This window comes from Saimiri boliviensis, chromosome 1, assembly GCF_048565385.1.
Source record: "Saimiri boliviensis isolate mSaiBol1 chromosome 1, mSaiBol1.pri, whole genome shotgun sequence".
NCBI lineage: Eukaryota > Metazoa > Chordata > Mammalia > Primates > Cebidae > Saimiri > Saimiri boliviensis.
The window spans coordinates 301,375,572-301,389,547 of record NC_133449.1 but is presented as its reverse complement, the minus strand read 5'-3'; the positions used below and the strand labels follow the sequence as shown (position 1 = coordinate 301,389,547).

The window sequence follows — 13,976 nt, the reverse complement described above, 5'->3', positions numbered from 1 at the left end:
AAAGTATCTGACTGCTCTCAGATGGCGGGGCCGGCATTTCAGTGGACAAAAGACCTAACTGAAAAACACAGAACGAGAAAATTTCTAGACGGCAGCATGGAAGAAGACAGCATGGGAGAGCCTTGGGTATGGTGATCAATTTTTAGATCAACATCAAAAGCCTGAGCCATGAAAGACAAAATTGGTAAGTTGGACTTTTATTAAAACTAAAAACTTCTTCTCTACAAAAGAAGACATTTGCAAAACACATATCTCATAAAGAGTTTGTAATTCAAAACATGCAAAGGACTCTTGAAACTCAGTAAGAAAAATATACAACCCAATGAAAAATGAGCCAAACATCTGGGCAGACCCCTCACCAAAGACAGATAGTCAATAAGCCCCTGAAATACGCACGACAGCCCATGTCATGGTGGAAGTGCAAATTAAAACACATGGAGGCACCTCCGTGCACCCGCTAGCCTGGCTGAAACCCAGGACACAGATAGCACCAAATGCTGGCGAGGATGTGGGGTCACAGGAGTGCACATTGAGCTCTGGTGGGGGCACACAGTGGGAATGCAGCCACCTGGAAGGCCACGTGGCAGTTTCCTACAAACGTAAGCATGCCATGACCCTACCACCTAACGGTCAGGCCCACAGGAGTTGAAATCTTACATCCACACAAAATCCCCCACATGGATGTTTATAGCAGCTTTATTCATCATCACCAAAAAAAGCTGGAAGCAACTGAGATGTCCTTCAGTAGGTGAATGGGTCCAGGCAGTGGAACATCATTCAGTGCTAAAAAGAAGTGAGGTGTCAAGCCGTGAGTGGATACGGAGGAAACACAGAGGCGATGAGTAAGTAAAAGGAGCTGCTCTGAGAAGGTTGCACGCGGTAGGTTGCTAACTACATGATGTCCTGGGAAAGACAAAACTATGGAGACAGTAGAACAATCAGTGGTTGCCAGGGATTGTCGGAAGGGAGGGATGAGCACAGTGGGTTTCCAGGGCAGACGCACCTCTGGATGAGACTGTGATGCTGGATCACGTCACGGAATGCCTGTCCAAACCCACAGAAATACAACAGCAAGAATGAGCCCTAATGTCAACGGTGGACTTTAGTTAATAATAATGTATCAAGAGTGACTAAATCATGACAAATGTGTCACACCAATGTCACTGTTAACAATAGAGAGTGTGGGGGATGGAAGGGGTGGGGTGTGGCTAGAGGGAACTTTATACTATCTGCTCAATATTCTGTAAATCTACAACTTTACTAAGAAACTTGAATCCATTCATTTTCTAAGAAAGGGCACCTCCGAAGCTGTGGAGGGCAGTCCTTTCGGGGTGGGCTGGAGAAAGCCAGGCTGACGCATTCCAGGCAGAGCATGCGTGTGGTGGGCAGGCTGAGCCCCGGCCGCGGCACACCCGGAGGAAGGGCCAGGCATGCAGAGGCCCCACAGCCCTGATCCATCTGCCAGCTCTGACTCCACGGTGGAGTCGGACACTACTGTCAGATGCCACCAAAATCAGCGCAAACACCAGTCCCACTTTTCACTGGAAGATAAAAGGGGAAAGGTTGTTACAGAGTTTTCTCCAGCAAAACCCGAGACCAGGCGTCCCCAAACTTTTTACACAGGGGGCCAGTTCACTGTCCCTCAGACCGTTGGAGGGCCGCCACATACTGTGCTCCTCTCACTGACCACCAATGAAAGAGGTGCCCCTTCCTGAAGTGCGGCGGGGGGCCGGATAAATGGCCTCAGGGGGCCGCACGCGGCCTGCGGGCCGTAGTTTGGGGACACCTGCCAGAGACAGTTGGGCTGGAGAATTTCCTCCTGCACATCAGGAAGGTTGGGGGGGGGTGGGGGGGAGCAGGCAGCTGTTGTGAACTGCGTGGTGTGGGCAGGGACCACTGAGACGCCAGCTGCTGCGGGCTCCAGCGAACTGCAACACCAGGGATGCTTTTGTGACATGGTAGTGGCGCTGGTTACAGCCCGGGAGGCAGCAGCCCCTTTGGGGTTTTGGATTTTGGCAACATTTACCTCGGGCAGTATCTGGGTCTTCATTTTGTTGATGCTTTTGGGGGAGGAGAAAGGCCGGGAGGAAGGCTGGCCTATGGCATAGCCACTGTGCCAGGATGCAGGTGCCAGATGGGTCCTCACACGGGAGCCCCCACGCCCTACTCCAACAAAACCCAAGTGCCCCTTAAAAGCACGTGGCCCCTCTGAGGATGCGGCGTTGGACGGGAGGAAAGCGTGAGGCACAGGAGTGACGCCCGGGGTCAGTGCCGCAGGGGTGTGCGGGGCAGAGAACGTTGTCAGCACCATGGGCAGTTGGGTGGGTCCTGGCCACAGGGTCCCTGAGATACAGTGGATGCTGAGACCACCATGTCTGACTTCACAGCACGCACATGCCTCCCCCATGACGCACGTGCTCCTTAGGGGTGCAGGGACAGCTCTGGTGGGCAGGACAGTAGCTCGGCCACCTCCGCTGTCTCCCCTGGTGACGCTGGAACTAGTTCCAGGTGGCTCCTTCTCAGGAACCTTTGACTTCCCACAGTCAGCCATTGTGTTGCAGATTTAGGATGAAAACAGCTAAGCGGCTCTCCCATCTGTCCCTCTGGCGACAGGGCTGCGGGCGGGCTCCTCTCTCTGAAGGCAAGTGGGGCGGTGCACAGCCACCAGAGCTGGAGCTGTGGCTTCCTTCTGCTTCCCTCTGGGAGCAGCGCTCGGACAACCCAAGCCAGCTCTGCCTGAAGAGATTCCCCCAGCTCTGTGCTGGGTGGAGGCTGTGGGCAAAATCCAGAGAAGCAGAGGATGGCGCCTGGCAAGGCCCCAGCCCCGCTCAGAAGGGCACTTGCTTTCTGGGAAGAGATTACTTCCCTAATCACAGTTGGCTCCAACTAATCCCAAAATTAACCTTCAGATCTTGAGAAAACCAGGATTAAAGACAGAATCCTGGAAGTGCCGCTCACATGGGTGAACCCTTGGGGAGGGGGTCTCCGGGGGCTCGGGCAATCCCAGTTTGGAAACACTTCACACACACACTTCCTCTTCCTCCCAGACCGGTGGTCTCCCGGGCTCTGTCCCGAGGGGCTCTGGGGCCCAGTCTCTGGCCTGCCCCCTCCCTCCCACCCCTGCAGTGTCCCCCAAGACCAGTGGCCACTGGCTCCACCCTGCTGGGGCCCGCCCTGTCCCCAGGGGGCCCATCGGGTCTGGCCCGTCTGGGGCTTTGCTCATGGTAGCAGCCCTGCCCAGTGGGGCCCACAGCTGGCAGGCAGGGAGGGATGGTGTGGCCGCTGAGGGCCCAGAGAGGGTTCTAAGGGGAATGAGTCTTCACCAGCTGATCGGCCCTGTGTCCTCTGCACCAAACGTCTGGGGCTGAGTCTAAGGACGGAGCCCCCAGGAGCTGCTGATCTTCCACACTTTGTGTCACCCCCAAAGCTCTTAAAAACAGGCATTTTCAACTTTCCCATTCAGGCTTACAAGAAACCCTTTCCCGACAGAGAACTCAAACCCCTGGACTTTGGCATGACAGCTCAGCAGGTGGTGAACCTGGAGGTTTTCTGATCCACCGGGAAGGAGGAAGCGGTATGTGCACCCGCACTCCCGCTCCTACTTTCTGTTCCAGCCCTGCCTGGTCTGGAAGGGGCCACTGGTTTCCTCCCTGCCCAGGGGCGGCTCCCAGAGCCAGATGCTGGGGTCCCGGCATGACCCAGCACGAATCCCTCAGGGATAAGCACAGGATGCCCTCCGGGGAGCAGGAGCCTGGCACGGGTTGCCTTGTTTTTCCCTGAGGCAGAGCCTTCAATTGGGAGATGGGGAAGATTTCTTGGCCCCTACACCCCACCCCAAAGTCCATGCCATCAGCCTGGAGTCTCTAACACGCCCTAGACACCCCAGCACAGCCCCTGGATGTGCCCCTCCCCATTTGTGGAATTCCCCTGCCACCCCACAGCTGCTATCACAGCCCCTCCTGCTCTGCCTACCCTCCTCCCTTTCAGGCCCGTGTGGATGGTGCACACATGGGAACCCCCTTCGGCACCCTGGGCTGCTCTCCTGACTCCTTCGCCTGGCCTCGGCCTGAGGCCTCCATCACAATTCTTCCTAGACTGAAGACACTTGGCTTTGGAAATGGACTTGACACACAGCCAGCCCAAAAGAAGGCCAGGAATGAGACTGAGCAGCGAACCCAGACCTCAGGTCAGTAAAGGCACTCACCAGAGTGAGGGAGTGACCCAGAGTCACCCCAGCTCTCAACATGGTCACCCCACGGCCAGAGTGCAGGTACCACCTCCTTCTTGTCCCCCGGGGGTCCCCCTACTCCTCAGACACACATACTCCCCTCTGCTCTTCAAACACCCACACACTCCCCACCTGCCCCTCACACACCACACATTACCGCCTGCCACTCAGTCACCCACACCATCCCCCTGCCCCGTCCCATAACCCACAGGGCTGACTGTTCCCTCTGACCCAGGGTTTGACTTCCTGTCTGTCTTTTGTCTCCTTCCAGCAGTGCTGCCTGTGGGGTATTTGGGTCTCATTTGAAGTGGGATCCCCACTGCCTACAGGGCGTGGTGGGCACCGAATGTTCATTGAACGAATGTTAAACTGGAGACAGTTTGTCTATTACGCAGAGCTCTGGTCGCTAAAAAGTCAAGCATTTTGGGCTACTTTGATAAAAATAAATCAGAATCAGACCATTCAAGCTCGTAAAAGTGGTTGGTGTGCTGAGGTTATTGGCTGCCTTCGACCCCGAGTTCCATTCTGTGTCCCAGGAGGGTGCCAGGTGGGGCGGTCCCAGCACCAAGTCAGGGCCTGCCTAGGGTGTGTCTGGATCTTCCGAGGCCTGGCAACATCAGGATGGGGCTGGGTTTGTCTGTCTTATTCCGGAAGGCATAGCCAAGGCAGCAGAATCCAGGACAGCCAATTTCGGCTGACAATAGAGCATATTTTAGGCCAGGTGAGTGTGGTTTCTCTCCTGGCACATAACCCACTCCTGGAAGAGCTCTGTTGGGGGCAGATGGTGCTCTCCATCCTGAGCCAAGGTCTGCCAAAGTGCTCTGAGCTGATGCTGCAATCACTTTGTCAATGATCCCACTTTGCAGGTTAAGTCTGCCACTCCTTGGCAGGTGGCGCCTCTAAAGCCATTGTCATATGGAAGTAGATGTGCTGCTCACGGGAGACTCTGTGGTAATTTAAGGAAATAATTCAGCCAAGGAACTGAGAAAGCCTCTCCCTGGGCCCAGTGTCCAGATGGTTTTAGATGAAGCTTACACATGGGAAGCCAACATTCATCCCTCCACTCCTTCACTCTCCCGTATGCACTCATCCACCCCTTTGTCCATCCACTCATTCATTCATTCTTCCTTCACCCACCTGTGGGTGCATCCATCTATCCATTCACCCACCCACCCATCCACCTATCCATCCATCCATCCTTCCATCCACTCACCCATCCATCCACAAACCCATCCACCCATCCATCTATTCACTCACCCATTCATCTATCCATTCATCCATCCATCCACTCATCCACTCACCCATCCATCCACCTATCCATCCATCCATCCACCTATGCACCCATCCATCCACTCACCTATCTATCCATTGATTCATGCATCCACCCATCCATCTATTCACTCATTCATTCATCTCTACATCTATCCATCCATCCACCCATCCATCCATCCACTCACTCATCTATCCATCCATCCGTCCACCCACTCACCTATCCATCCATCGATCCATCCATCCACCCATCCACATATTCACTCATCCATTCATCTATCCATCCATCCACTTATCCATCCATCCACTCACTCATCTATCCACCCACCCACTCATCTGTCCATCTACCCACTCACCTATCCATCCGTTGATCCATCCACCCATCCACCTATTCACTCATCCATCATCTATCCATCCATCCACTCATCTATACATCCACCCACCCACTTATCCATCCATCCATCCACTCACCTATCCATCCATCCACCCATCCACCTATTCACTCATCCATTCATCTGTCCATCCACTCATCCATCCATTTATCCATCCATCCATCCATCCATCCACTCACCCATCCACTTCATCCATCCATCCATCTACTTACCTATCCATGCACCTATCTGTCCATTTATGCATCCATCAACCCACTGATCCACCCATCTACCCATTCACTAATCCATTCATTCACTCATTCATCCATTCATCAGTTCACTCATCCATCCATCCATCCATCCATTCACTCATCCACCCATCCATCTTCACTCGTCCACCTATGCATCCATCAATCCACTCATCCATCCATCCATTCACTCAGCCATCCACCCATTTGTCCATTCACTCACTTACTCACCTGTGCATCCATCAATCCACTCATCCATCCATCCATTCACTCATCCACCCATCCATCCATTCACTCATTCCATTGATCCACTCATCCATCGATCCACTCATCCATATACCCATTCATTCACACCTCCATTCATCCACTCACTCACTCCTCCATCTATCCACTCACTCATCCATCCATCCATCCATCCACTCATCCATCCATCAGTCCACTCATCTATCCGTCCATTCATCAATCCACTCGTCCATCCATTCGCACATCACCCATCCATCCATTCACTCATCTATCCATCAATCCACTCATCCATCCATCCATTCACTCATCCATCCATCCATTCACTCACTTGTCCATCCATCAATCCACTCATCCATCCACTCATCCATATATCCATTCATTCACACCTCCATTCATCCACTCACTCACTCCTCCATCCATCCATTCACTCACTCATCCATCAATCCATTCACTCATCCATTCATCAGTCCACTCATCTATCCATCCATTCATCAATCCACTCATCCATCCATTCACTCATCACCCATCCATCCATTCACCCATCCATCCACTCACTCATCCATCCATCAGTCCACTCATCCATCCATCCATTCATTCACTGATCCATCCATCCATTCATTGATCTATCCATCCACTCACGCACTCACCCATCCACCCATCCACTCACTCACCCATCCACCCATCCATCCATTTACTCATCCATTCATCCAACCATCAATCCACACATCTATCCATACATCTATTCACTCATCCATCCATCCAGGTGTGCATTCATGTGTGCTCAGATTTGCAGGACCCTGCTGGGGACTGGCACTGGAGACACAGCAGGAATAAGACAGACAATCCCTGCCCTTGTAGCACCAAAAGACCTTGGAGGAGGAGGAGATGCCCTCAGGAGCTGGGAGAAGGAAGGCACTGAGTTCAGGAATGAAGGGGCAGGAGAGAGGCTGGGTGTGGAGGAATGAAGCTGGGGTGAGTACATAACTTGGGGGAGGGTGGAGTCTGGCACCCTAGGACCTGGTTCCCTGAGACCTGGCACCCTGAGTCCTGGTTCCCTGAGACCTGGCACCCTGAGTCCTGGTGCCCTGAGACCTGGTACCCTGAGATGCTTGTCTCAAGGGTGGGTGGAGAGCCTTGGTGGCTTCATCGTGCACAGAGACTCCTGGGTGTGGGACTCAGCCCAGACACTGGGCAGATGATGTGCAGGGTGGGAACCCCAACTCTAAATATTCCCCAGGGCAACCTATGGCTCCTGGGGAAGCTGTTGGTGGGGACAGCCACTTTAGGGGATCTCAGCCGTCCCTGCAGAAGTAGACGTCAGGCTGGCTAGGTGCTACAGCATGGGTCCAGACAGGCATCTTAACAAGCCTGTGTGGTCACAGGGAGCGCCGCACACGCCCATAGGCTGGGAGCTCCCTGGGAGGGGGGCAGGTGGCAGCCAAGAGTGACTCACCATCCCTCTCTCTCTGGGCCTCTTGTGGAGGGAGCTGACAGGCACCCACAGGGAACCCTGATGGCTCCTTCCCTGCCCCCGATGCTATCAGCACTTCCCAACCTTTGCCCCTTTCCTCAAGATACTCCGGGGCGACACCTTAGCTCCAAATGCCATGGATTGTTTTACAGCCTACAACTGATTCTCTCATGGGCAGCTTATGGAAAATGAGACTTCACCCCTTCACTCCCAGACCCTCCCCTGTGAAGACTCTTGGGAGAGTCCTTAGTTCCAGGCCTCCCATGACAGCTCCTGACTCCAAACCCACGGAGTGCGTCCCTTCTGCCAGGACTGGGGCCCACGGGGCCCACTGACTGGTCCTCTCCTGGGAGGACTGGGTCCCCTAGGGACTTTGCTGCCCAACCTGGCCTTCCAGGCCATCCTTGTCCCCAGACTCTCCTCTCCTATGCTCCTTCAAGGATAATCTAAGGGCAGTTCAGCTGGAGTGGGTAGCTGACTCAGAGGCGAGTAGGCACTGTGTGCAGTGAGGGATTCCTGCCTCCAGGGCCAGGGCCCATGCAATAAAACCGTCCACCCCAGGAGGTGCATATGAGCCAACAGCCATCCTCGCAGCCTGGGAAGACACCCAGTGCCTGGCAGACGGCTGCACCGTGGAGAAATCCACAGCTTGGGCAGGTAGGTGGTCCAGGCAGCACCACACCCCCAATGGCGGAGGCTCGCTGGGACACCCTGGGTAAGACAGCAGGGTGACAGCCCCACCCCAGACAGCAAGGAAGCACGTCGGTGGTGCCTCGGGTTTGGGGCCAGGGGCAGGGAACCTGGCTCTCAGGGATCTGGGTCTTGAGCACCCTCCAGTTACGGAGGAGGTGCTGTGATCCCAAGGCTGAAGCTCCAGTGGAAAAGCACATTCCCACCCTCCCGAAGTGAGACAGCGGCGGTCAGAGAGGGAGGGGGCTACGCTTCTGACTCTGTGCCGCCATGTCTACCCGACCCTCCTGGGGCTGCGCAAGGCATTGCTGACTCCACACAACCGTCTTGCTCCTGCCTGCCCTTCCAGCCAGAGCAAGCAAAATGTGGGGCAGCCTCAGCCTCCCCCACCAAACCCCTCAGCTCCACTTCCAGAGCCTGTCCCACCTGCCTGCCTGCCTGCACCCAGCCGCACTGTCCTGGTTCCCCCGTGGGCTGCCACTGCCGCTGCTCAGCTCCCATCCCCTCACTACACCATCTCCCTCCAGGGTCCGGGCCCCACAAGATGTTGGCTCCCACACCTCTTGTGCGTCCATGGCCCACGGGGTCTCCACAGCCAAATGCTTGGGGACAAATAGACCCAGCTCGGTCTGGAACCCCCTCCCAGCCTCAGCCCCACCCCAGTCTCCGACGTCTCAACATCATGACTCCCCCAATTCTCTTCTGGTCGGGTCTTGTCGCTCAGGTGCATCGCTCAGGGCTCCGAGGCATGGTCAGCACAGCAGAGACCCCCCAAGGGTTGAGAACTGGATGGGACCAGGTCCGGCCCCTGCTGTGCCACTGATGACCCTGTGATGTCCCCACCCCTGCCCCACAGAGGCCCTGCTGTCCACTGCCCTGATGCCCAAGGGCAGTTCCCCACTGTCCCCCCGGAATCCCCCCACGACGGTGCCTTTCTGTGCCCCATGGCCAGGCAGTTGTCTGAGAACCCGGGACTGACCACACCCACCCCTCGCCATGACCTTAGGTGGGAACCAAAGTCCTCCTTGGCCTGAAGCCGAGTTGCTCGGGCCTCCTCCTGCCTCCCCAGGGCCCCTTCCCTGGGCCTTCCACTCTGGCCTCTGATTTCCTTGTCTCCCTCTCCTTCCAGGGGCCCATTCCTAGCTGTCCTGGCACCTGCCACTGCCCGGATTCCACCCAGGGGCCCCCACCCAATGCTGCCAGGCCTGACAGTCTCTGCAAGGTGCAGCCTCAGCCCCCAGAGGAAGTCCAGGAAGGAGTCCCCAAAGCTGATGGTGCAGGGCAAGGCCAGGATTCTGGTGGGCACCCAAGGCCCAGAGTTGGCCCTGGTGTGGGTGGCTGCAGGCCGGGGGCCCCCAAGGGGTGACAGGAGGAAACCCCCTCACCCTCCCTGCATCAGACACCAGGCCCTGCCACCTCCACTGCTGGAGACGACCTCATCCTCTCAGCCCAGGAGGCCTGTGCTACGGACTGGGCTGCCCGGCCTCAGTTCCTGCCTCCCCTTCTGCATTTTAAAAAGATGCTCTAACAGTCAGAGAAACCCCCAGAGGTCCCAGTGCACACAAATAGGGCACTCGTGGGGGACCCTGGTGGGCTGACAGTGGAGCCTGCTCCTTGCCCGGGCTCCTGGGACACCTGCTGAGGCCCCAGTCGCAGCATTTGCTTGGGGCAGCTCTGGCCGTGCTCTGTCCCAAGCGGCCTGGAGTAGAAACCTCCTGGGATCCACACCGCCGTGGGTTTCAGGGTCCCCGGAGTTTTATTTCCCCAGTCGGGTTACAAATGGCTCGAAGAAGGCCGGGGCTGTGAGTTAGAAACACTCAGGACATGTGAGAAATTCAACAAATGTTTGGAAAACCAAGAGGACTGCAGCCCTTTTCTGTTGGAAGATACATTTCTGTTTGTGTGACTTGAGACTGTAGGAATCTGGCCAACCCCTGAGCATTTAAACAACAAAACATGCCAGGCAGTGAGTGAGTTCGGACCCAGGTCGGGGGCTGCGGGCTGTGGAGGGGGCTGGGGCTGAACTTGGAGTGCTTCCCACTGTGGTGCAGGCGCAGGCCCTGGTGCCTGTGAAGGCCTGGATGTGAGGGTCCTCTGGGGGACAGGTCATGCACCTGAGGCGGGCTGCACAAGGAGGACGGCCTGGATCAGAATCCAGCGGGGTCTGAGAAGTCCAGAGTTCACAGGGGAGGGGCTGGGGGCCGCGTTCAAGACCCGTGGATGGCAGAGAGGGAGTGGGGGGTGAGACACCTTGGGGGCCGATCAGGGCAGACCCAGGGCAGACCTCAGCTGTCACTGCCGGGGCTGCAGAGTGGAGTGTGGGTCGGGGGGATGACGGTGAGCGTGGAGGGCAAGTCTGGAGGGAGTCTGCACCGGTGGGATGCGGTGATGGACTCCCACAGCTGCACGAGGCTAGGCTCTTGCCTTCCCAGGGCGGGGCTGGGTGGGGGGGCACGATCCTGGATCGAGATAGTCTCCTGTGCTATCAGAGCCGGCCTTCCTATAAAGGGCCAGCTCCCGGCAGAAGATGCATTCTGGGCCCACCCGCCCCAGGGAGTTTCGATGCATTCTGGGCCCACCCGCCCCAGGGAGTTTCGGCTGGCGGCTGCCTCCCTGCCCTCAAGGACATCTTCCCAGAATCAGTCTAAGCACTTGGGAGGGAACAGCAAACTCTGAGGCCAGGCAAAGCCGCGGTCAGTGTGCCCTCCCGGTGGCCTCCAAGCGGGGCTGGCTGGTGCCTGGCAGCTCTGGCTCCAAACACTGGGCACACCTGGGAGAGGCCCCAGCTTGCACAGAAATTACATACTCAACGGCCGGGAGTGGTGGCTCACACCTGTAATCCCAGCAATTTGGGAGGCAGAGGCGGGCCGGTCACCTGAGGGTCAGGAGTTCAAGACCACCCAGACCCACATGGAGAACCCCATCTCTACTAAAAATACAAAGTTAGCTGGGTGTGGTGGTGCATGCCTGTAATTCCAGCTACTTCGGAGGCTGAGACAGGAGAATCGCTTGCTTGAATGAGGGAGGTGGAGGCTGCCGTGAGCCGAGATGGCGCCATTGCACTCCAGCCTGGGCGACAAGAGAACAAGAGCAAAACTCTGTCTTTAAAAAAAAAAAAAAAAAGAAAAAAAGAAAAGAAATTTCATATTCACTTTACACCAGGGGGTCGCTCCCGTCAGAGGAAGGCAGGATGAGCTTTAGGACCGGGCATCCTCAGAGACCCAGACTGCGGTTGGACCTCCCTGATGCCCCAGGGGCGCTTCTCAAGGAAATGACCCGCGGGAAGCCGCCGGCATCAGGGCCTCCCCTGCTGCCAGCATCCCAAGCCTGCAGCGGAGCCCCAGGGGACAGAGTGAGCCGGGCGAGCAGGCAGCCTGGGGCCGGGAGCTGAAGGACACCAGAGCAAGGAGGAGGTCTCGGAGAAGCGAGGAGGCCGGAGGGCTCAGAAGAGCATTCGTGAGACAGAAAGTAAACACGCAGGGACCTGACGGGGAGGGGAGACCCTGGCCTAAACAGGGCGGGCGGCAGGCGGCACTGACGGGAAAGGCGCCTTCGGCAATCAGCCTGCCGGGAGGACCAGGTTCCACCAAGTTCACGGTCCTCTCTGCGGCCTCCCCAAACCCTGTCCCTTCCCTGTCCTCCGCGGGTGCCCCTCCTAGGCCCCAGCATCCAAACCTCCTGCCCCAGTCCAAAACCGCTCTGGAAACCTGCCTGGCACCCGCTGTTCCTCTTGGCCCAACTTGGGTCCCCTCATCGCCCCTCCCCACGAGTGACCACCTCCCTGCCACCCCTGGAGAGACGCTGCCCTGTGGACCAACACACGAAACTTTGATCCCCACGAGTCCTCGGGAAGCTGACCTTCCTGTCACCTTGCCAGGAGCCACCTGCCCGGCCCACAGTACTGGTTCACTGGAGCCAGTTAAGGAGAAGACAAATCTGACCGACCGGGATTTTCTAAAAAAGGAAGACCGCTAATGGGAACGCTGCACCTCTAAGGAGGATTCTACTGGGTTTCACGCGGGTGGGGCTGCTTTTCTTTTTTGTCCTTGTAACGAACGAAAAATCATCATCACTCCAGTGCCTGCCGGCGAGGACGCGTCTTTAAACAGCCAGAGAACCCGAAGGAAACCTGGCCCCAGGGACTCTCTGGAGCGGGCAGCCTGCAGGAGCGGAGGCCGGGGGGAGACCCCACAGGGACCGGGAGCCGGGACTCCGAGGCTGTGCCCCGCTGGGGTGGGGCGACCCTCGGCGACCCTCAGGGCGGCTTAGCGCGGCCGGAGTCGCGCCCGAGTCCCGCTCTGCTGGACCCAAGAGCCGGACTTTTCGGGGCGGCCACAGCGAAGACCCTAGACCCGGCAGAGGCGGAGACAGGGGCAGGGGTGACGGCCGCACCCAGGTCGGTGGTCCCGAGACCCCGCGGGCGCAGGCGGTGACCGGCCGGAGACCCTGCGAACCACTTACCGATCTTAGCCAGGCTGGCCACGAGGATCCAGAGCGCGATGACGTAGGGGTCCTGGACGTGCGCCCACTCGAAGGTGACCACCTGGAAGCCTTGGCTCTCGCCGTGCGCACCCCCGGGCTCCACCTCGACGCTCCCGGTCCGCAACAACCCGCCCAGCACCAGCGCCAGCAGCAGCCCCCGGCCGGGGCCCCGCGCCCGGAGTCTCCACATCGCCGCCGGGTCAGCGCGGGGCCGGGACGCACGGGTCGCGAGGGGTCCCGCTGGGCTCGGCCGACGCGCGGGGCTGGGGCCGCGGGACGCGCAACTCCGCGAGGACCCCGGCGCGCTCCGGTGCCGGTGCCGGCGACACTCGGATCCCCGCCCACCCGGCTGGCCTTTAATCCCGCGGCCCCCTCCCGCCCCGGGGCGGGGCCTGCCCGCCCCCGCCGCGCACTCGCGAGCGCAGACATCTCCGCAGCTCCCGGCACGCCCGCCCCGCCCGCGCACGCCCACCCGGCCGGCCGCGCCTCCACCGCCCGGCGCTCCCGGGTCCCCACCCTCCCCCGGAGCCTGGGGGTCCGCGAGGTCGCGGCAAGGGCCAGCCCGGGACTGCGCGGCCGCCTCCCTGGGGGAGGGCGGCGAGCGGAGGACTGCGGGGGGCGGCGGGACGGCCCGTTCCCCGCGCGCCTTTCGGCTTCCGCGCAGCTCCTGAGGTGCCCGGACAGCTGCGAGTGCGCTCGCCCCGACCCTCGTTCATACACGCGGCGCCTGGGGTTGCGCAGACCCCACGGGGCGGCCCAAGGGTGCGCAGGGGCCCCGGGCCGCAGGACTCCGGCGTCTTCAGCAGGAGCATACCTTCCACAGCCTGACCGGTCACTTACCAGAAACCGGGGCCGCCCAGGCCTGGCGTGGTGCGCTGGGACGTTTCTCTGCCCCTCCCCTCGCCGGAGCATCCCCCACCCCAGCCTCTGAGATGCAAATTCCGGGGCCCTGGTGGCCTCCCCACCCCGCTCCT

General features: G+C 58.4%; 1 protein-coding gene across 1 annotated transcript in view; it reads right to left on the bottom strand.

Annotated features, from left to right (window-relative positions):
- The window catches only part of SLC9A3 (solute carrier family 9 member A3), a 52,941-nt gene extending 39,595 nt beyond the window's left edge, over window positions 1–13,346 (bottom strand). The window contains exon 1 of the mRNA XM_010343099.3: window positions 12,982–13,346. Coding sequence (XP_010341401.2) covers window positions 12,982–13,192 — 211 coding nt within the window. The 5' untranslated portion in view covers window positions 13,193–13,346. The remainder of the gene's footprint in view (window positions 1–12,981) is intronic.
- Window positions 13,347–13,976: the final 630 nt, after the last annotated feature.